Source organism: Gymnoscopelus braueri (assembly GCF_963280865.1).
Source record: "Gymnoscopelus braueri genome assembly, chromosome: 12".
Taxonomy (NCBI): Eukaryota; Metazoa; Chordata; class Actinopteri; order Myctophiformes; family Myctophidae; genus Gymnoscopelus; species Gymnoscopelus braueri.
The window spans coordinates 30,506,825-30,531,470 of NC_137614.1; the positions used below are offsets into that span (position 1 = coordinate 30,506,825).

At 40.6% G+C, this 24,646-nt stretch overlaps 2 protein-coding genes across 4 annotated transcripts in view; one reads left to right on the top strand and one right to left on the bottom strand.

The window, feature by feature from the left end:
• Positions 1-4,430, bottom strand: part of plagl2 (pleiomorphic adenoma gene-like 2) — a 53,184-nt gene extending 48,754 nt beyond the window's left edge. For 2 of the 3 annotated variants that reach the window (XM_080445359.1, XM_080445360.1), the window contains exon 1: positions 4,291-4,430. The gene's annotated coding sequence lies outside the window, so the exon portion shown is untranslated. Of the gene's footprint in view, positions 1-4,216 lie in introns of all 3 variants that reach the window. The other variant, XM_080445361.1, reaches the window with a different exon arrangement.
• Positions 4,431-16,447: 12,017 nt separating this feature from the next.
• Positions 16,448-24,627, top strand: pofut1 (protein O-fucosyltransferase 1). Its single transcript, XM_080443765.1, has 7 exons — positions 16,448-16,592; positions 18,085-18,206; positions 18,705-18,887; positions 19,961-20,073; positions 20,494-20,686; positions 20,899-21,141; positions 22,415-24,627. The coding sequence occupies exons 1-7, from the start codon at positions 16,454-16,456 to the stop codon at positions 22,607-22,609; spliced, it is 1,188 nt and encodes a 395-aa protein (XP_080299891.1). The 5' UTR covers positions 16,448-16,453; the 3' UTR covers positions 22,610-24,627.
• The last annotated feature ends 19 nt before the right edge of the window (positions 24,628-24,646 follow it).

Here is a 24,646-nt window from a genome sequence, read left to right on the forward strand (position 1 = left end):
CCCTTGCAGATTTTATGGATTGAGCTGGAGTGACCAGAGTGACCACAGAGTACAAGAGTCAGCATGGCTACTGTGTGTGAATCGTTGCATAACACAAATAAATCATATCTCACGCTCATCTGACAAATGCTACACACAGAAGTACACACACACACAGAAGTACACACAAACACAGTCACACACACACACACACACACACACACACACACACACACACACACACACACACACACACACACACAGATACATACGTACAGTAAACACACAAACACACATATACAGAGTTACAGACACAAAACACACGGACAAATACACAAACAAACTGCACTCCTACAAACACACACATACCCGCACAATCGCGCATGCAGCACTTTCACTCACATATATAGGCTACGGTATCTCAAGTATCCCCATACTACACACACACACACACACACACACACACACACACACACACACACACACACACACACACACACACAAAGCACACACTTATACAGAGCCACGCACAAACTTGGTGAGGAAGACGGACAGACAGACAGACACAGTTTCTCTGATGCCTCATATTCAATCCCAGAGTTCTCATGCTCTCTGGGCTTTGCCTTGTTTTTCTCATGCAACCCTGAGAAAACAATAAATAGAACAATCTCCTTGCCGCCCCTCCACTAATAACATCCATTCTAGCATGAACCCAGTGTCCCCTGCTCTCCTCCTCGCGCAGCTCCCCCCCACCCTCTGAAGGTGATGAAGTACAAAGGATGGGATCAGAGCTTTTCCGATTCTTCTCTGGTTATTAACTACCGTTTGTCCCCTCGGAGGGCTGTCCTTCCCATTAACCCGACTGATGCTCTTTTCTCATGGAAATCAGCCTGCTGCTGCTGTTGCTGCTACCACAACTACTACTGCTGAAGCTGCCCCACAGAGGTGCAAGGCATTGTGGGGGCATTCTCCGTGGAGGAGACCTCCCTCCAGCACACAAACACAAGCGTTCACACACTCTCTATCACACGTACACCGTAAAATCCTCAGTGTTCATTTAACCCAGAGAGTATACAACATGGAAACAAATGGACCCGACTTTGAGTTGGGACTTGAGAGCTACAAATGGATAAAATATCACCGGGGACTTTTTTGTCTACATATCACCAATCTCTCTTTTTCACGCACGCACGCACGCACGCACGCACGCACGCACGCACGCACGCACGCACGCACGCACGCACACACACACACACACACACACACACACACACACACACACACACACACACACACACACACACACACACACACACACACACACATCATAGTTCCTGGCTCACTCGCACCCACATGCATGAGCACGAGCACGAGCAAACTCAATCATGGGATGAGCGTGCGCACACTCACATGTACTGTATACACGCACGTGCACACACATTGCACATGCATGAGAGTGAGTGCGCTCTCACACCCCACACGTTCCCTCAATCACAAAGCCAAACATGAAACGTGCTGCCTCCCCAAACCGCATGGGCATGGAAGTAATGTGATGCAATGTATGGAAGTTAATGAGAAAGAGCTGGCTCAATGGACCCTACAGCACAAATATGTTTTAACTAAGAACACCCACCCCGGTGCATCAAAACAGAACCAAATGTCAAGTGTTTGTGGTGGGTAAATTATTCTAACGATATACTCCATTACCTGCAGATTAAGAAGGAGATGCTTTATTAATTAACTGTAATTAACGATTAATTAATGATTTTACAAGTGAAGTTGATTCTCAAATTATTCAAAATCGCAAATGCTTAAGATCTTAAAGATATGTTGAAAAAGAATCACTCAGAAGATGCTCAGTTTGGACGCTTTGAAAATTCTTGTTCAATAATGAATGGCTTTTGACAACTTCAATCTTTTGATAATTTGTCAGGATTGTATCTTTATCAAATATCAAATTTGGTATTATCAAACAAGGTAGGCTATATAGAAATTGTGAGTGGAATTGCACTGGTAGGAAACAGTTTAGATCCAAGTTTATTTCCTGTCAGCTGCTGACATTCACAAACACTGCAACAGGAAACTAACTTGGACGTATTTAGAATGTTTATGTTGTCAAATGTGAAAAGTTATATACTGTATGTCCAATTATCATTATCATTATTGAGCATTTATAATTAAAGACAGGTTCACCTGTAGAAAGTTAACAACCTACTTTATATTATGTCTTCAATAACTTCCTTAGAAGAAATTGTAGTTTTTTTTATCGGGGAAATACTCCTAACAAGACTTTTTATGATGAGCAGAATGTGTGAGAAACAAACATCAACACATGGGTCAACTTGCACAGCAACAAAGCCATTGTCTCGTGACGATCTCACTTCCATTTCCTTATTATGTGGCTGGAGGCGGTGGAAACCAAACAGGGCTTGATGGAATGGAACAACACACAGCCTGCCTCAAAACCTGCTACAACAAGTGATAGGCCCATATGTCTGTTGTCTGCTCTTATCTGAACCTATTGGTGGGTTGGTTATCCTTGGAGCAGGTAGGCGTTCAAGGTGTGCACGTTTTTTGCTTAGAATGTCAGGACCTCAATGGAAACAAGCCCCAAGGCTTTTTGTGTTATGTTATCCTTTTAAGAATCATTGTAAACCTTACCTCTGTACAAATTGCAAACTGTTAATAAAGTATTCAATCAATCAATCAATCAATCAATCAGGTGAAATTTCACATTTATCTCAGTCACAAAATTACTTTTGTTATGAAATTGTGGCATTGTTTAACGAAATGATGAGGATGAGCAGATGATGAGCATGAGGAGGATGCTGATGAAGCTTGACACAGAATATTTACAATATTACAATAAGCCCATATAGACCAATGCAGGGAGTGTGGTGTACTACTGTATATCTATATGCACTGCAACCACAGGATGTCCGCTTTTTACCAATATAATGCACTGCAAAACATGGTCATAATGTAAGATCAAAACAAGAAAAGTGCCTTCTGGCACGCTAGAATATTGCAACTTCAAAAACATGTTTTTCCACCCGCCTATATTGACAAAAAAAAGTATGACGAAAGCCCCGCTATCGATAATAACAAGTGCACAATTTGAACCCCCACATTTTAAGTATTAACACCCCCCCACCCCCTTTAAACAGTCGGTGGGCTACAGCATATTTATGTATATGTTATTTACCAGCTTACACACACATAGCCTAAAAAGCATGGTTCCCAAAGTGGATTCTAGGAACTCTCTGGGTTTCTTTAGAGGGGGGTCTAAAATGACCCTTACAAGTCTGTAACTCTGACAGTATACAACTGGACCCCAACGGGTCCATTTGGTTCCGTTTGTATACTGTCAGAGTTAAGGGGAGACCTTGAAATGTAAAAGGTTTGAGAACCACTGGCCTAAAAAAGTCACAAACACACCACCAGAGAGACACCTCTCAGTTCGCCTCGAAATATATCCGATCAGCGACAAACATGACATAAGCCATTACTGTGTGGATCAACTCACACACACATCGGCTACATGCAGCCTATATAGCTATACATTGATTTCATTCGGCTTCTGGGCGCCCTGAAATTCAATCAAGCAACTGTCTCCTCCACAAAATGACTAGTGTAAATGATCAGCGTATAGGCCTGAGAAGAACATCGAACATATCACAAACTATAACTACTTCAATGTGAGAGATTCTTCCACTCTCGCAAAAACACCACGGGACATTCCCTCTATCTCCCTCTCCTCTGCAACCAACGGGCATGCCCAACAACATGATAAATATTTCGGAAATTACTTAAAATTCGGCAGTTCGCCGAAAACTGGCAAAGAACATCAATCACCGACACCGAGGGAACGATTGACAAAAGTCACAATGTATCCAAACCTCGAACATTCTCGTTTGCAACATATTTATCGATACAAAGTATCGAGACTGAGAGAGAGAGAGGGGATCGAGGCGATCGCGCAATTAAAAATTAAATACCCCAAATGCTTGCATATACTTGTACAAAATTAGGAAAATTACACCGCATCCGACTGCACAAAAATAACAACACAGTCACAACAATGGAACTCTTGAGCATGTCAATCTGTCAGTCGCAGTTTGCTAGAAGTGAATGTAAATGCTCATAATCGTGTATAAAACAACACATGCACTGATCATCAGGAACGTGCAGCCACCACATTATGAGGTCTTACAAAAAAAACGAGCTGTATACCCACCAAAAAAAAGTTTCCAGCAGCGCATTTATAGTCAATTTCACAGTCATTCCATCACCGATCGCATGCAAACCTACCGTGGGAGACCCCACGCCAGCTTCCCCGGTCTTTCTCTCCTCGATCTGGTTGTTTTATTCTTTTTTTCCAATTTTTTCCAATAATTTTTCTATATTCGGGGCCTGAGTTGTGTGTGTCTCTCTCGCTCTCCTCAGGCTGCAGCAGAGTTATGGGGCTACAGAGCATTGTGGGAGTGTGACGTCAGGCCACTTTCACAAACTTTTTTTTACTACACACTACACAGGGACAGCTATGTGCTGTTCATCAGCGGTGGAAAAAGTACTCAATTTTTTTTTTTTTACTTAAGTAAAAGTATCAATATGGCAATGTAGAAATACTCTGTTTACAAGTATAAAAGTCTGGAATTCGAAATGTATTTGAGTAAAAGTGCAAAATGTAGGCTACTACTTAGAGTAGTAGGCTACCAAAAGTATAAGTAGCCTAAACTCGTTATGCAGAATGTCCCGTTTCAAGTTTTCAAATGCATAAACATATTTTGAAAATAGCAGATCTACAAGCTCACAATGTGTCATGATGTGAGGCACTGTGAGCTAGATCGGCTATTTTGAAAGGGACAAAATGTATAGGGCTGGTTGATGTATGTTTTGTAGTAATAATCAAAATCTATAAGTATCTAGTATCTAAAGTTTTCAAATAGTTGTAGTGGAGTAAAAGTACAATATTTGCCTTTAAAATGTAGTGGAGTAGAAGTAAAAGTATTAAAAAATTGGAAATACTCAAGTAAAGTACAAATACCTCAAAATGATACTTAAGTACAGTACTTGAGTACATCTACTTAGTTACTTTACACCACTGCTGTTCATAACGAGAACACTGCACTGCCTTCACCTGCACTGTATTCTGGCAAAAACACCGATAAATAATAAGTGCACATAGAATACTTTGAAATGCTTCATAATGTTATCTAATTTGGGGACGAGGCTTAAAATTAAATAGTATATTATAATGGATTTAAGCGAAGTTGTCAAGTCTAAAAAGGTGGAAAAAACAAAACAGTAACAGAGTGCTGTTTATTATTGAGCACTTATTGTGCTCACGTCAACATAGAATATGCTATATAAACTTTATTCGTGTTTTATTTAGTTTATTAAACCTAAATTTGTAGAAATTAAGCACAATTAAACAATTACTCTATTTCGCCAAACGTCATAATTATGCCATTATATTGGAATACTAGTTACTATCATTTAGTAAATGTATTCAAAGTGCTTCATTGTAATAATATCCAAACTTAAACTGCGACCTTAAACAAAGAAATAACAAATCAATGATGGATATACTGCTGTTGACGATTTAATTAATAATAATTATTTATACCTATTTTTTGGTGAGTGAATGTGATGCCCATAAAGGTGTAGACACGTTTCCTTATTTTAGTGAACGAAAATATATATTTACCATATTAGAAATGGCATTTTGCATGTTTTAATTGCATATGTTTGCTCTCCTCTGACATTGGCTACTTGTATTTCCACGTAAACTATCTTTTTTCATAGATGTATTGAAGAGGTTTTAGACCAACACGTTTTCTCCCTCAAAAAGATTCAATTCAAGTGATTATAAGATCAAGTGAAGGGCCCTAATTAGGACCCTTCACTTGATCTTAATCACTTTTATTTATTAATGATTAATTCATTAATCATTCATAATTGGATGAAAAGCCCTCCACTAACTGCTCAAAACACCCAAAATAAAACAATATCTAAGCGTGCGTTTTATTTCCCTAATAATTCTTCATAGCCTTCGTGGCACTTGTTGTGTGAGGTTTATTATCTCGTTCAAATGGCTTTCAGTGGTTCTCAACCTTTGCAGGCTGCGAGCCTGCGACCCCCCAAAATAATCATATTTGAGCTGGGGACCCCCCACCCTGACAAGCACTTGGAATGTAGGAGTTGAGGCATTACATTTAGTTTGACTCGGTTCCGCAGATAAATAGCCTATTGTGGATCTACAAGCCCACAGCGCCTCCAGAGGCATTGTGAGCTTGTAGATCTGCTATTTGCACAATGTTTGCCTCTTTCTTATATTATTTGACAATTTGGCCAATGTTTTGATGCAGCAATGGTCTTTATTCATTTTATTTTTTATTCTTATTTTTTTAGGTATTGAAAATGTCTTAAAAGTCCTTAAACTGTCATGTCACTGTCATCTGGGGGACCCCCACAAAAAAATCATGTTGGGGGACCCTCCTGGGGGTCCCGAGCCACAGGTTGAGAACCACTGTTCGACAACATTGACAACAAGAGTGAAATTCTGCGAGACTCTGCGTGAGGAGGAGGAGGAGGGTCCGAGAGGAGGGGGTTGTAAGGGGGGGGGGGGGGCGAACCTTCACGCGCGGAATTCCATCAGCAGCAGCACTCACTGGAATGTGGATGCAGTGGTGGTGGTCGTGCATGGGCGCGGGTCCCACGTGCAACAATTCCTCCGGTGGTCCCGTTTTCACCTTGTTGTTTTGGGGGGTGGGTGGGTGAGGGGGGGGGGCTGAAAGAATTACTTCCAGGGCACATCAAGCCGTTTCCTCATCACCCCCCCAACCCTCCCTCACCCCCACCCCATCCCCAACCCCTAACCCCAACCAACCCAACCAACCCCCAACCCAACACAGTAAAATCCTGAGTGATTTGGCTTTTCTGTGCACTCTCTGAGTAGCTCACTCTCTCTGAGAGGGTACAAATGACCCATAAGGATCATGTTTGGCTCCATTTGTTGCCCTCTCGAAGTTAAATGAACACTGAGGATTTTACAGCAGGGATGGAAAAAGTACTCACATTTTTTACTTACGTAAAAAGTAAAAAACTTAAGTGGTTAATGTATGTTTTGTAATCAAAATCTACAAGTGAACTATTAACTAAAGTTTTCAAATAATTGTAGTGGAGCAAAAGTACAATATTTGCCTCTGAAATGTAGTGGAGTAGAAGTAAAAGTACTGAAAATTGGAAATACTCCAGTAAAGTAAAAATATCTCAACATTTTTTACTTAAGTACAGTACTTGAGTAAATGTACTTAGTTACTTTACACCACTGTTTTACAGTGAACCAACAAGAAAGCCGCGGGTGGTGATGTGTTTGTGTAGAGAGCAGCCTAAGTAGAGCAGAGCAGAGTAGAGTAGATCTAGAGTAGAGAGTAGAGTAGAGGGGGTGGGGGAGCAGGAGTCTTCAATAACATAAGCAGCCTCTCGGCGTGTTCAATACAGAAGTCCTGAAGTCTGTTGTCCACAGAAAAAAAATGCCTTCCCTATAGTTACACAGTAGTTACCTGTTGCTCTGTTATGGATAGCTAATAAGAAATGCAGGGAGGAATAGGGAGCTGTGATCTGAATACGTGATACATGGATATCTATAATTTTGGACTTTTAGTCGCCAGGTATTTCTCAACCCCGATGGTCGGAATTTTGTTTTTAGTTGAAGAGGACGCTGCTCATTTTAAAGCCATCATAGAAAAAATAATCTCCCGAGTATAATAGTGGTTTATTGATTGATTGATGTACTTTATTTAGTAAAGACATGAGAACATCAGTAGGCTACATGGAAGTACAAATTCATGGTGTTGTGATTTCACATCTTATTCTTTGCACAATTTGTTAAAGATTAATTGTAGCCTATTTAAAACTGAAAGGATCCATTATTTCACACATAGCATCATTCCATGCGATGTGTGAAATAATGTTTTAATTCCTTTCACTTTTAAGCACAGATCTCTTATTAAAAGCAACCGTAAGAAAAGAAACCTTGGCAACAAAAAAAACTATTGGATTATAGGCTGCATTCTCATAGAATTCATCATTTGTTTTCAGGCGTTTGCTTTGAGAAAACCACTTATTAGAGAGACACGTTTTATAGGAATTCGTTTTTATGCATATATATGTTTTTATACAAAGTAAACAAGTCTTATAAAAATGAATGAAAATATTTAACAGAATGTGTGTTGAATCATATGCAGCCCAGATCTGTAAAAGCAAGACATCTTATTATATCTACTCTAAATGTTGGCCTACAACACCAATAAAACACATTTAGGTTAGGCCTATTAAATAGAAATCATCCTAAAACATTTGTACATTTCACACATTTTGTTTACATGGATGTATTTATTTTCTTTATATTTGTAGACTAATTGTAATCTGCTTAATCACTGACAAATTACTAAACAATTACTAAACCTGAGAAATGTTTTCCTCCAGATTTAAATTCTCCCAACCTGTCTGTCTGTCTGTCTGTCTGTCTGTCTGTCTGTCTGTCTGTCTGTCTGTCTGTCTGTCTGTCTGTCTGTCTGTCTGTCTGTCTGTCTGTCTGTCTCTCTCTCTCTCTCTCTCTCCTCTCTCTCTCTCTCTCTCTCTCTCTCTCTCTCTCTCTCTCTCTCTCTCTCTCTCTCTCTCTCTCTCTCTCTCTCTCTCTCTCTCAGAAAGACTGAATTTGGATGTGAAAGCTACAGACTGAACATTTTTGATGAATTCTCAAAATGTATGTATAACACAATGAGCTGTAATGCTTCCATTGAGCACTTTGGTTTTCTATGTATGTGTATTTTTCTATACAAAAATAAGTTTGACTCTATACGGTCTTTATATCGCTGATCTTGTATTTCTTATTCTTCTCTATTCGTATTTAAATTGTAAAAAATATATTAGTGTATGGGCATTGGGTTAGAACTTGAAGTTAAACATTTACAGCAGTCCCATAACAAACTACTACTATTTATATGAAATTGGACCTGTATCCCCTGGTACCCCCCTCAAGGACCCCTGGGGGTCCCCGGAAACCACGTTGAGAGCTTGTTTGGCCTGATCAAACTGGACCTGACACACCACTGTTATGTGCTTATAAGCACTTAAAACCCATATACTGTACTCCTTTGACCAGGGTCCCTCAGGGGTCTATTCTTTGAACATATTTTTTTCCCCTCTACACCAAATATTTTTGTCGAAAATAGACGATCTACAGGCTCACAACGCATCACGTACACATTGTGAGCTTGTAGATCTGCTATTTCCGCTGAATGTTAGGGACGCTACGGTTCATGTGGTTAATGCGACACTTATCACAGAGCAATCTTGCGGGTTAATTCAACTCTTGAGTGTGTGCACTCAGTTTGCGGTTCATTTTTATACAGTGTGTTACATTTAGCTGTGTACTGTACACCCCTGAGCCCCATGCACAGGGAAACAAATGTACCTGTAAAAAGGTACAAGTTGAACCGATGGGTCCATTCAGTCTCACAGTTAAATTAACAGAGTTAAATAATCAAGAAGGATTTTACATTGTAGATTGGGGTCCCAGGGATAAAAGTCATATCAAATGGGGTCCGTGCCCTACCAAACCGGGGGTCATTGAAATAAAAAAAGTTGAGATTCACTGGTTTAACCTATAACTACAGTTGGGCACACATGGGCCCCACATCGCTCGCTGAAGCTATTTGGGCTGCTTTTCCTGTACATGTTTTCATCCCAAGATGCCGAAGACCAAATAGAAAGTGGACAGAAATAAACTAGAGAGAGAGAGAGAGAGAGAGAGAGCAGAGAGAGAGAGATAGAGAGAGAGAGAGAGAGAGAGAGAGAAACAAAGGGAGGGTGAAGAAGGAAAGAAAGAAAGAAAGAAAGAGAGAGAAAGAGGGGAAATGATTTCCCGGCATAAATGGGGAATCATCTTTCATTATGGGGTTGTTTGTTTATTTGGATTACATTGTGGTCTGAGACCACATTCAGGTTGATTGCTGCTGACTGGTTGTCGGCTATTTAGAGTTGTGGATTGATTTTTAACTATCTTATGAAATGCCACATAATGCAGCAGCTTCCCCACTCTCCTGGTGCATCTGCCCCCCCTCTCTCTCACTCTCTGTTCTCTCACTCTCTGTTCTCTCTCTCTCTCTCTCTCTCTCTCTCTCTCTCTCTCTCTCTCTCTCTCTCTCTCTCTCTCTCTCTCTCTCTCTCTCTCTCTGTCTCATGCCACCAATGTCCAAGAAACCTCTCACATAAACCACCCCATGAGAACAACAGCATAGGCTGATTCCAAGTCAGCCACTCCCTTATACTTTGCTCACCACACACCTAATGAGTCTTGATTAGACAGAGGGGGGCAGGACAGCCAGCGCTTCAGACATCATGATGACAGAGAACAAACGGATGGTCTCTCTTAAATAAAGAGAGAACAATCTGTTCTAACAGTAGTCCAATCTAAAACAGTTTCTCCATCCCAATCTTTCCTTGTCACCAAGTGCTTTGGAGATCCCATTGCAACGCCGCCAGTGCTATAAACACACGTGAACACTTCAAAAATCGAATGATCATTTCCATTCCTGGCTCCCCCGTTTACTCGAACCCAGAGATCCTAAAGTAACATCAGTGAACACAATTAGCAGGGGGACAATTTGTACACATCTGGAGTGTATTTCATTGCCACCAGAATACCCAGAAATCCTCCCTTTCGCGTTTCACAGTGCCACATTGGCTATGTGTTTGGTTTAAAACAGATGGGTGGTTTACTTTAGCAGAGACTAGTGATAAACAGCTTAGAAAGTCTGAAGAAACCGCTGAGACAGAAAGAGAGACATCACAGCCCCTCAAGTATACAGGGATGGCACGTGCATCCATGCCTCATGATGCAGGGAAAGTGCAGTGGATGTGGTGCGCACTGAGGAAGTTATTTTGCCATGTGCTACTGATGAGAGATTTCCTCCACGGTTTTCTTTGGGTCAGCATTTCTTCAAATACAGTTTGGGGACTTACACAGTAAATGGGTCATGGGGCTGCTCCTGCTGTAGGCACATATCAAACATAGTTATAACTTATATGTTTTAATGAGCCTGCATCCCATGGGGAAATGAAATGTATTCAGATTGGTTCACAGGCTGGTAAAGTTTAGGAAGGTTGCCATGTCAGGAATCATCTCTATTCACTGCCACTGGATCCATGAAAGGAGATGATGAGTAAAATGATGCATTAGAATTTGTTTTAATACTTTTTAACGAATGACTGGACAGTACAGTGGAGACAGACAGGAACTCAGGGTGACACACAATACAGGTCTCCAGCTAGAATCAAACTTGAGACATTGTGATAATGGTCAACACACTAACCGGATGGTGTGGCCCAGCATAAGAATCGTTGAGGAAAATACATACCATCATACCATTTAAATACCCATATAAAATTATGACCACATCCCAAAACACAGAACTGTGATACATTATGCCAAAGAGTTTGGTGTTAACAGTATGTTCCACTCCTTAGCAGGCAATCCCATGCTGTGGTTGTGGCAGTGACGTAATTGGGAACATTTGCTATGTGATAACGTTTGGGCCGTTCGGGGCTAAAAGGACAGCATTAGAGGTAGGAAGGTCTATCTCAGCTGGGATGGAGAGCTTTTTGATGAGGGCTATCAGGTCACAGATAGCCACCGCCAGCGGGCTGCAGCGTTTTGATAAGGCTGATGGGTGGAACCCAGAGTTGCCCGTCCGACTGCATGTACGTCACGAGTCAAGGTCGCTACCAAAGGGGGATCCTTGCTGAGAAGATGAACATAAAGGTTGAAAAATAAGTAGGTTTTGTCAACGTAATTTTCATGGACTTTCCTTTTTTACAGACTTTTCAATAAATCCCTTCAGATTCCAGGCAATACCCAAGTTTATTTTATTTGTTTACTGGTAAATGTTTTCAGTCTGTTTGTTTAGAGCCTGTGATAGTAAACCTCACCTCCAGTTGTGTTGGAAGCCATGTTTTCAGTGACAACACTGAAAGGTCAGCTGGAGACAGGATCTTTGAGGTTAACTACCTATTTCCTTCTGAAACACCACAGTCAGATTGCTTGGTCTGTTATTATAACGCACTTGGTAAGAGATCCAGAGACAGACAGAGAGAAAGAGATAAACAACAAAACCCAGAGAGAAAGATAGAGTCTGAGAGAAGGCAGGGGCCAACATAGGTGCACAGATGTAGCAAGTTGACGAAATGATTCTGATGAATGAGTTCACCTCTTCCCCACATCCTCTGCGCCCTATCCTTGTGGCGCTTTGTGCAAAGTATCTTCAGGTAACTTAATAGATCCACTGTGGGAGAAAAAGGAAATAAGAATGATAGAATTAGGACAAAAGATGCAGAGTAATACATGAAATAAATCTACAATTGCTTTGTTCAACTGTGCCTCCTTTGATGAATGCTGTCAGTTAATACAATTTCTAACTACCACTACTGGGGAGGCTCCCATTATATTATTATTGGTCGAACCTGCATTAAACAAATCTGGAGGAAGTTGATAAGGAAAGAGTAAGGCGCGTGCGCGATCATATTCTAGTCATTTGACTGTTGAACTCAACTGCTGTCTTCTGTTTCTTCACCTGAAGGAAGTCGCTCTCTCTCATACCCATGCAGGCCGCTCTCTCTCTCTCTCTCTCTGCATTGTTATCATCGCTGTCATCTCTAACAATGAAAAACAGTGTGTGTTCAAGGGATGGGGGAGGAGCACACACACGGAGAACGACACAGGAAAAGAGGGAAAGAGCCACCAGCTGTCGTGCATGCAGAAAAAAAGATCAAGAAACAAAAAAAAGAATGATTGAATTGAGAAAGAGAGAGCGAGAGAGAGAGAGAGAGAGAGAGAGAGAGAGAGAGAGAGAGAGAGAGAGAGAGAGAGGGAGTAAATGTGTTTGGTGGCTTTGGCTGAAGTGGAGACTATGTGAAAGAGTTGAATTTGATTTGTGCACTCTGTAAAATCCTCTGTAAAAAAACCTCTGAGTGTACAAATGGAATCAAGTGGACCCATAAGGGTCCATACATATGCCAATTGGTGGTAAGGGTCAGTTTGGTTCAATTTGTATACTTTCAGAATTAAATTAATATTTCAGCAGCAATATTTCATGAGGTTGTTATAAATATCTTCTACAAATGTGCAAATGTCTCCATATTTCATGTGACAAGTATGTCTCACCTGCAGCTGAAAAACAACCTTTCACTTTCAGTAATTTGAGTACAGTAAACAGGAAATGTGGCATTTAATTGTATGGCCTATTTGGATTTGGGGACCATGATAGTTCTTTTTTGCATCTTCACATTCAATGCACTTGCACCAAAATCTGATTGGGTCATTTGGAGGAATAATGATGATGAACAAATTACTATTATCATTCTATATGTAGTTGGCCTACCGCCGTACATATTTACTTGCTTTCCTAAATATCTTCTAACATTACAAGCCAAATTTGCATGGATTCTTTCCCCCCAGAGTTTTTAAAGCCATGGACCACCAAATATACTCATTAAGTCATGAACTCCCCATTTAAAATGATTACAAATGTAATGTTTTGGTTTAAATTAAAATAACTAACTGACATATTGTACAGAAACATGTAAATTAATAGTGATGATATTGAAACATTAATATTAATAGTTACTACATTTATTTGGTATTGTAATAATTTAGGTGAATTGAATTTGAGTCAAATTAAACTACTTATCATTGTCTGGGTCCCCCGGGGACCACTCTCTAGGACCCCGGAGGTCCCCACTTTGAAAACTATCAACTATCTAGATTTGTACATACGTATAGACTTGCTGGTAGTAGAGACATTGGTGTGAATTTTATTGTGTCCCTTGGACGAATAATACATACAACTAAATTTGCATTGACATTTGATCTGCTCAGACAAACCCAGCTCAGCAGGAGATAATGATCTCTTTACTGTGACATGTTTAAGCAATTATCACTCAGTTGAGTCAAACAAAGCATCATTGGCATCTGCTTTTTGACATGTTATTTGAACCACAAAGATGAAAGTGAGACAGTCTGTGTATATGAGAGAGAGAGAGAGAGAGAGTGCTCAGCTCTTCAATTAAACACTGTAAGATCCAGTGTTAATGTATTCATGTGTAACTCTGAGAGTGTACAAATGTGTACACTCTCAGAGTTAAATGCATATAGACTGAGGATTTTACAGTGAAGAGACAAAGGTTTGAGATTGCACCCATCAGCCCACATGTTGCCAATGCGTACCCAGAGCAGCATGTTGTGCCCACATGTGAGTTCCAATATGCGTTCCGGGAACGCATATTGTGTCATTTTATATTTTTTATACATTGGGATATTGAAAAATAGCAGATGTACAAGCTCATAGAGCGGCACGAGTGCCGCGCTACAAGCTTGTAGATCTGCTATTTGTTTTTGAAAAATCTTGAAAATGTGTGAAAATCTTTGATTAACGGTACATGTTATTTTTTAAGCGTTTTTAACTCAAATCTTTGCTTCTGGGGATTCTACAAAATGTCCTCTAGTTTTTTGAAAAAACGTATGTTGCTATAATCAGTGGTTCTCAAACTTTTTCATGTCAAGGACCCCCAAAATCATATGTATTTGGCCGTGGACCCCCATCTCAAAATATTTAGTTCCAGGGACCCCCCAGAAGCAAAGATCCGAGTAAAGAATTTATATAGATTTGCACACATTTTCACCATTATTCTTTCAGAAATTGCAGATCTACAAGCTCATAGCGCGGCACTTGGTGCCGGGCTATGAGCTTGTATATCCGCTATTTTTGAATAGCCAAAGAAATCTAAAGTGACACAAATGCGTTCCCGGATTGAAGTAGGCCTACTTAATGACAAAGATCTGGAATCACTGCTCCTTGTTTCATGTGTGTCTTCATCATTGGACATAACACTGATTGGGTACATCTGATTTCAAGGAGATACTACGGAACAGCAGACAGATCTTAATACGATTTCTACAATGTGAACTTTCTCTGACCAGAGGGGAAAGCTTTGTTTATCTTTCTGCAGCAGGAATGGCCAGAGACAATCAGCAAAACATGAGATATATTTTCAGTGACTTTTCATGTTGGATTTAGGTTTACAGGAAATATTGTTCTTTATAGTGAACAATAGTGTTCTTTTTTTCTGTCTTTCTTCATTGCCGTAAGATAATTTGTTAACATCCATTGGCATTATTTTTTTTTTACTGTCAGATTACAATGACAATATCCACCCAGTTAATTTGATTGACTAATCAATCAATCAATCAATCAATCAATCAATCAATCAATCAATCATATCTGTCTGTCTGTCTGTCTGTCTGTCTGTCTGTCTGTCTGTCTGTCTGTCTGTCTGTCTGTCTGTCTGTCACACACACAGACAGACAGACAGACATGCATCTCTCGTTCAATTCAACATTGCCAAAGCAGAATTGGAACATAACAAAACAAAACAAAATAATGTATGTGTACAATTAAAAGGGAATAAAGAAATGTGTAAACAGAACTGTGTTACATTGCAACTTAGGAAAACTATAGCTTACAAAACCATAAGAATTGTGCTTAAATTCCTGATGCACGCACGCACGCACGCACGCACGCACGCACGCACGCACGCACGCACGCACGCACGCACACGGCACACACACACACACACACACACACACACACACACACACACACACACACACACACACACACATACTCCATTTCAGGCAGTTAATGCATATGCCTGAACAATGTTGATGGATCTGGGACATATTGATTGATCTACTGACATCATTTAACTTCATCATATTCAGTAGTGGAAAGTAACTAAGTACATTTACATATTTCCAATTTTCAGTACTTTTACTTCTACTCCACTACATCTCAGAGGCAAATATTATACTTTTACTCCACTACAATTATTTGAAAACTTTAGTTACTAGTTAATTTGTAGATTTTTATTATTATTACAAAACATACATTAACCACTTCAGCCCTATATGTACTTTGGCTATTTGAAAATAGCCGATCTACAAGCTCACAACCCGTCGTATTGCGATGCGTTGTGAGCTTGTAGATCTGCTATTTTCAAGACATTTTGAAAACTTGTGAAATGGGACATCCAGCATAATAATGATAGCCCTATTTGGAACCTCTCCCTCAGGAGAGGTTCTGATTGGAGCTAGCATAATGAGTACTTTCTACTTTTTGGTACTTTAAGTACATTTTGATGCCAATAGTTTTGAACTTTTACTCACGTACATTATTCATTCTGGACTCTACATTGCAGTATTGATACTTTTACTGAAGTAAAAAAATTTATTAGGTACTTATTTCCACCACTGAGATTATTTATTATAACTTCAGAAGTTCAGCAGCAACTCAGTAGTTAACTAAACTGTCAAGTGCGCAGTGCCTGCCGGGAAACAGGATGAACCACAATGGCGGTGCATCAACAAGCCTGTAAACTTCACACGCTCTGTTATTTACTTTCTGCACTTCTGCTCCAAACGTGGCTGAGCGTCGCAGACGACGTGCAGTGGGATGGCAGCGGCTACGTGTTGTATTGTCCCTGCATGGGTAAATGAACGCTTTATATGACAGTTACCGTCATATGATCCAGTACTAGTGTCGTTGAGCTATTAGCAGCTGTATGGTAGCTACCAATGTTGCCAAATCCGCTTATTATAAGCGACTTTGGGCTTGTTTTTGTGTAAAGTTGCTGGTCAATATTGGTGTTTTTTTGGGCTTGTTTCCTAATGTTGTTTAAACCAGTGGTTCTCAAAGATGTTCAAGTCAAGGACCCCCACATTAATATGCATTTGTCTGCGGACCCCCATATGAAAATATGTTATGCCAGGGACCCCCCATACAAGATTTGTGTTGTTAAAATATTTAAAACATATTCCAAGCCCCCCCCCCAATTTCTTCAAGATTATTTTTTAAAATAGCAGATCTACAAGCTCAACGCGTCGCATAGCTTGGAGATTGGCTATTTTCAAATAGCTAATTTGTTCTTGTTCTCGGCGTCTTTTGAGCTCGTTTTAATAGACCTCGTTGCTTATTTGTCTCACTAAACCTGGCAACACTGGTAGCTACAATACAGCCTACAAGTCATTCAACTCTGTAGTGTTGTATCAGTGGATCATGCTGTCGGGAATGCGACGTTATATTCTTAATGTTTATTTTTGTATTGCTGTACTTTCATTCAGTGTCTCAAATAACACTGATTATAAAACGTTGTAAAACAAGGTTTTGCACCCATTTGGCAACTTTCTATTCTCAGCATTTCCACGTGTCAAGTCAGACCAGTGATTCTCCACTTTTTAAATTTGTATTTCATGGACCCCCTCTTGATACGAATTTGATCTCTGGAACTGGACCCAAAACCATCCTGTAAAACCCACGGTGTTTACTTTCAAACATGTTTGGGGTCATTTTAATGTCTACTCTGATTTATGTGAGCACCCCAGACAGTTTTTAAGTTGCTTGATTCAGTATTTAGATATTTGATATTCATTTTATAAGACACAACCCTTTCCTATACAAACCTTGTAACTTCAAACTCCATTTTAACCATGTTTGATCCATTTAAAACACCCGTCCTTGGTTCTGGTGACTGTTATTGTCCTAATATGAGAGGGGGCCGAATTTTTCTATTACTTTTTTCATTTATTTTATTAAATAGTTTTTCAAATTCCAAAAAATATATAAAAAAATAATTGAAAAACCTGGCCCCTCACGCATTAGATGGCCAATATCAGTCACCAGAACCAAGGACGGGTGTTTTCAATCCAACATGGTTAGAATGGAGTTTGAAGTTACAATGGGTTTGTATCGGAAAGGGTTGTGTCTGATAAAATGAATATCAAATAATTAAATACTGAATCAAGCAACTTAAAATTCTAACTGGGGTTCACACAAAAGCCTGAGTAGATGTTAAAATAACCCCAAACGTGTTTGAAAGTGAAATATCCCTTTAATTTGATTTTTCATTCTACAATTTCTTCACATGTGCAGGTCTGATGTATTATGAAACAAGTGTTTTGTGTTATTCCATGTTGCTCCTCAGGTCGCTTTGGAAACCAGGCCGACCATTTGCTGGGGGCCCTAGCGTTTGCCAAGATGTTGAACCGCACCCTGGCAGTGCCTCCCTGGATAGTGTATCGCCACCATTCACCCCCATACACCAATGTACGTAGAGCCATCGAAGCGCAAGGGACTTTGTGCTCTATTTAAATGGCAGTGGAGATCAACCTCCAGATGAGACATCATCTTTCTCTCTCCTTTATGATCTTTGTAACAGAAAAGTATTTCACAACGCTCTCTCTGACTGGACCAACTGTTGATGTATGCCAGTATGTTATTTGTGTCCGGGTAGCTCAGTTGGTATAGCTCTCACCCTTGGACCACAAGGTTTGATCCCGGGCACCGCCAACTCAGCGCATGAGTAGCACGGCTTGGGTGCGGCAAGTCGTGCTGTAAGTACTGGGAGCTGATGGTAGGTGTAGCGCTCCACCTCAGCATTCCATCTCCCAGGGGTCTAGCGCATTGTAACGGGGACACACTCCCACGTTCTCGGCTGATACCGACAATAAGCCTCTCCGACCTACTTACTTATGTTATTACGCCTGACCTGGATAATGAATTTCTGCTCTATTCATTTTACATCCCCTATTCTGCTCTTCTCAGGTCCATGTGCCCTATAGTGAGTTCTTCCAGCTGGAGGCCCTGTCAGCTTACCATCGTGTGGTCAGCCTCGAGGCCTTCATGGAGCAGCTGGCTCCCGAGCACTGGCCCCCGGGACACAGGAGTGCTTACTGTTTTGAGACCACTGCCCACCGGAGTGCAGACAAGAAGTCCTGCCCAATGAAGGTGAGAGCAGAGTAGGGTAGAGTCTAACCCTTAAAATTGCCACTGTTGTGGGTGCCTTTCTGATAGACTGAAAATATGTTTAAATGCGGAATTATGATTTTGAGCTACTTGAAATTGAACTATGGGTTGAGGCTGTGAAAATATTGTCTGGCTCTGCAGAAGCTCGATGGCTATGAGGGTGAAATGTTGCCCTCTGCTGGCCAGTATGAAAACATAATAATTCCTACATTCATTAATACTGTAAACCTTGGCAGTAAGGTTCCACTAAGTGTTAACTAGACTCGTCTATTGAAGCACATTCATCATAAACTAATTATGGCCAAACTTTATCATGTAGGTTCATAAGCTTTGACAAAGGGATTTATTATTTCATTACTGTAGTGTTACTGCTAAAGGTACATTTTGAGCTTATTATTTTAAGCCTTGCTGATCTTCCACCAATCACAAGGGTATAACAACTCGTTGGCATGGCTTTTCGTCTCGTTCGCTGTCATGTGCCATCAGGCTGTGGCGCCCAGTTTAAGCTGGCTACACTAGAGAGTAGAGACAGAACTTCAATGTACAATGGGTATTGTAGTTCTTGTGCTGTATCGCCACAAGGTACACAAAGACGTCTTGTGCCCATTACATTTCTCTTGGTTTTTCACTGAGCTCTGCCCCAGTCAAATTTCAGACCAATTGAGTAAGTGAAACCGTATAAACTATAAAGCATTTGTAGTAGAGAGCTTAGGAAAAAGCTCTTCCAGAACCACAAGGGTGTCAGAATTATCACATGGCTGCCTAGCTCTATTGCAACCACAGAACGGATTCATTTTACATGGTATTATTTGATAATAAAAAGTACGCCCGCACACTGCCGAACTGCACTGTACAGTAGCAGATTGTTTTAAAGGAGAAGCTTCTTCTTTAAATACATCTACTCCTTTTTTTTTATTGTGCATGTGCACTTGTTTGCCTACGTACCTGCTCTTAAAGTTTTTTATTCTAGTTGTGCGAAAGTTTTTCTAAACACATGGTATTAATTACCATTTAATTTTGTCAGACACTGATCAATATTTCTGATCCATTTTCAGGACGGGAACCCGTTTGGGCCATTTTGGGACTATGTGGGAGTGGAATTTGACATGTCTGTCTTGTTTGGTGGCATTTCCTTTAGCATCTACCACCAATCTAACTGGATGAAGAAGTGAGTTTTCAGTTGAATTAATGGTTTTAATTATTAACAGTATTGAGCATTACTAAACATTTAATGCATGATTTAATTTTGTTGCCTGGTTCCAGGCACCTGAGTTGTTATTTGCGACATATTTTTGCTCATCCTGCTTATCTTTTAAAAAGTGATTCAGGGGTTGCCTAAACCCAGGTTGAAGAAACAGCCAAACCAATCAACATCTCTGCGGGTGCGTCTAAAATTGTTCTTGGGCTGCCGATATGTCAGTCACTAGTGATTGGTCAGGGAAAGCCCCCCTGGAAATAAACTGTTAGTTTTCTATTCTGCTGTCTTGTAATAAATAATTTAAAATATATTTTTTTAGAATAGACTGAGATTATATCCTCAAGTCAGAGTTGCTGCATATTTCCCCCCTAATATTCCCTGCTTGAACAGGTTCCCTCCAGCAGAGCATCCAGTCCTGGCCATGCCTGGGGCCCCTGCTCAGTTCCCGGTATTAGAGGAACACGTGGGGCTGCAGCGCTATGTGGTGTGGTCAAACGGCATGGTAAAGGAAGGGGAGGAAAAAATCGCTGCCCTGCTGCCCAGGCCATACGTGGGCATTCACCTACGCATTGGCATTGACTGGGTGAGATGGACAAGCTTGGCCACAAACACACAAATGCAATTGCTTTTCATCCATCTTACTCCACCCACTCGCTCAGTTTACCCGATGACTCACTCAAACCCATTCAACTTTCACATGCACACTGGGTCTTTAGGACATAATGTGCACCGTCATCTTCACTTCTGATTCTCAAAAGCCACATTTGATTCTCATCCCCCCCCCCCATCCTGCAGCAAAACGCCTGCAAAATGCTCCAGAGTGGCGAAACGGGTCCGCACTTCATGGCGTCCCCCCAGTGCGTTGGCTACAACCGCCAGACGGCCCTGCCGCTCACCATGACCATGTGTCTACCTGACCTGTCCGAGATCCGCAGGGCCGTCAAGCTGTGGGTGAAAAAGACCTCGGCACGCTCTGTGTTCATCGCCACAGACTCAGAATCCCACAGTAAGGAGATTGACAAGCTCTTTAAGGGCAAGGTAGGTTCACTTCGCCTTTTTTCAAAAAAAAATGTAAAGGTGCTAAAAGTAGCCCCAGCTCAAATTAGAACCTGATATGTGTGTTTGGCTTGTGTGTTGTGATTTGAACTGACATTTAGCAGCACGACAGGTTTTGTGACTGTGAATATTTGCATAGTGAACACACATGCAGGAACACTGATCTATAGGGTGGGAAAATTCCCTGCCTGTAGTAGGCCAAAGGCTACGCCACCTGGAACAGGGTTTGTCTGTATTTATCGTTATTCTATTTAACTTGAAATGAAATGACGAAAGCTCGAATTGAAGAAGCATTTTTAGTTAACTGGAATAAAAAATAAAAACAAGGCTTAAAGAAAAAAGAGGAAATGTCCGTAGTTTTAGTCTTTGTCGATATTTCATACTTAAGCCTAGTAATCTATCTTTACCAATTTCTTAGCTGTGCCAGTTTTTGCTGTGAATAATTTTATTACATAATTTTTGTGACCTTTTTGAATCTCAAGCCTGAAAAATTCCTCATATTTAATTCTACTATAGAACTGCCTACCGGCGTACGTAGTAGACATGCCAACAAGCTGCCAGTTTGTCAATGTTCTTCCGGATCTTTCCTGTATAGTGCGGCTTCACCACTAAGCACCGCATTGTGATTTTTCAGCTTCGTTCACAAACTGCACGCATAGTAACTTACTATTGATTGCTAACGATTGGACAGGGAGTCCATGCCTTTTGTAGACCCTGGGTCACATTTGGTCTTTCTTTGTTTTTTGTTAAATAAGTATTAAATAGCTTTACATTTTGATAGTCCTCATTGATAAAGAGTGTTTGCTCAGTATCTGGAATCTCCCCGTCTCTCCAGCTCTTTAGTAAACAGAAATTGCATTTTCAGGTCAGTATACCAATTTTATCCAATCAGGAGAGAGAACTCGCACAGGATACAGATTAAACAAGTGAAATTGGAAGTGGTGACACAAACATGAGCAGACCAAATCGGAACTGGATTGAAGCTCTCCCGATTGGCTAAAAAATTGCAACCTCCCTGAAAATGTATTTTCTGTTCATTAAAGAGGTGGGGAGACCCCTGCTACTGAACATACACTCTAGTCTATAGCAATGATTACTATCATAATATAGCGATTTAACCTTTTAACAAACTTTTAGTTTTAAGCAAAAAATATCACTTACCCTACCTTTACAATATCTGTGCATAAATGTTGTTATTGTTTTAATTGACGCTCATAGGACTTAACACATGTACATCTCAATCTGGCTTCCTCAGGTGAAGGTGGTGAACCTCCAGTCAGACTCGGCCCAGATGGACCTGTACATTCTGGGCCAGGCTGACCACTTCATTGGCAACTGCGTATCCTCATTCTCTGCCTTTGTGAAGAGAGAGCGGGACGTTCACGGCCGCCCGTCATCCTTCTTTGGCATGGACAAGCCTGGGAAAGTCAACAAGAGAGAGGAACTCTGATCAGAACAGTTTTGGATCAGATATTCTATTCTCAATGCAGTGTTTCCCCTACAATTGTACAGGCCTGTACCGCCATGCCAACACATTCCTTTTATCAGATTGTTTTTTTGTTGTTAACATTAACGCCAATATTCTTCACATTTTTTGGAAAGTGATGACTGGGGAGGCTCTGTGCTGCTCTATTCTGAAACAAACGTGAGTCAGTCTGTCATTACTCTTTGATCGTACCTGGGAAACCCTTGATGCCAGACTACTTCTGAGTGAGAGCTGTAAATCGGACGGTTGCGATCAAGGGAATTATGCATATTTACCCCAACTATGACTGCAACAAACATGAGGTGGATTTTATTTGTGGAATCTTTTTTTTTTCTATGACATAGATTGCGCAGCTTATTTGTATGTAATAAATGGAGCTTTGTTACAAGTCTTGAACACAGACCACCTGACGTGCCATTCCACCATGCCAGTATGCCACCCTGCGTGCCATGTCTGTTAAGGGGCATTTTGGCTTATGCCAGCAGGCCTGAAAAGAATCCTCGGGGAAACACCATCGTTTATCGTTTATCCAAAACTGGGCCACACAAGTTGTCTTCAGATTCGTGGACAAAGAACAACCTCCATAGGGGATTGTCTTTTAGAAATAGCCGATCTACAAGCTCACAACATGTTGCTTTGGGATGCTTTGTGAGCTTGTAGATGACATTCCTCAAAATAGGGACACCAAGATAAAAGTGTTTAACGTATCTGGTCTTGGTTTCATGGTCAATCTAATCTGCATGGTACCAGCTCAACTCACTTTTAATATAACGCACTTCATTTTCCACTGCCGACAGTACCCCATCAATGTAGGTGGTTGTAATAGTGACGTCCAACCCTCGGCGTAGGAGAGCGTTCGAGAACAATGGGACTTGTCTGGAATGTGGGAACAATCTTTATTTCACCTGTCAGTCCAACAAAACAGTTTCTGATAATGTTTTAGTTGAGAAATAGGCCATGCAATTGCTCAACATAGATTCATTTCACATTTACACTGGCTGGTTTAAAAGTTTGACAGTATTTGGGAGCTTATAGGTATGGCTGGGCGATATGGACAAAATCAAATATCATTTGTTTTTTTTACCATATCAATGACCGATCTACGCACACAATCTATTACAATTCGGTGCGATGCGCTGTGAGTGAATGTAGAAAGTAACAGACCCGCTGTTCATCTGAGAGAAACGTAACCGATTTGGGAACGGGGTGTAGCTGGTAGTCGATTTGGGAAAAGGATGTAGCCGGTTGGCAAAATAATGAAATGTATGTCGGTTTCGGATACCATGACATAGACACTGCTGCAAACTACACATCGTCACTTTACACTTTTTGTATACCCTGTTTTAAGGGACGTCAACTCTCAAAACATTTCTGTACTACTAATATCTGGGGTCTTCATAGTTGTTAATATCAAAACCTGTCTTTCATCTGGGAAGTACACTATTTACCCTGACATGAACACTTGCTTACTTACTTACAGTACATATTTTGTAGCTGTAACCACATGTTTTGCATTCCTGTCAAGTCACCCCATTGAACCCTGGGAAAGACTAATGGCGATGTCAATCCTGTTGTGAACTTGTGATCATGTTCGCTCTCCATTCTTCCAACCTACATTCTCTGTGCATCCTATATAAGGATTCTTGGGGCACAAGCTGTAACTGATCCTGTGCATACTAATTATAGAAAGGGAAAGTATATGTTAATGAAAATGTGTTTACCACTGTGACTTTGTGTACCAAAATGTTGATAAACTGTCTACTGAGTGTCCTGTGGACTGCAGTTATGTTTATGAATGAAAACAAATGGGTGGTGTTTGTTAATGGGATCCAAAACTGATTATATTATACTGTCCAAAGTCTGAAAATGGCTCAACTGTTTAAAACTGCGGATGAATGACAAAGTGGTTGTTTTGTCAATGAATGCAGTAATGTTCTAGTTGTACATTTATATGTTTCTAATCAATAAATAGATTTTTTTATATGAAACGTAAGCCTCGGG

Excerpts from the sequence above, each read along its gene's own strand:
- pofut1 (XM_080443765.1), top strand. The coding sequence starts at position 16,454 with ATGGCGGTGCATCAACAAGCCTGTAAACTTCACACGCTCTGTTATTTA. Across the intron at positions 20,074-20,493 it reads CAATCTAACTGGATGAAGAA|GTTCCCTCCAGCAGAGCATC; the intron begins GTGAGTTTTCAG and ends CTGCTTGAACAG. Across the intron at positions 20,687-20,898 it reads TACGCATTGGCATTGACTGG|CAAAACGCCTGCAAAATGCT; the intron begins GTGAGATGGACA and ends CCCATCCTGCAG.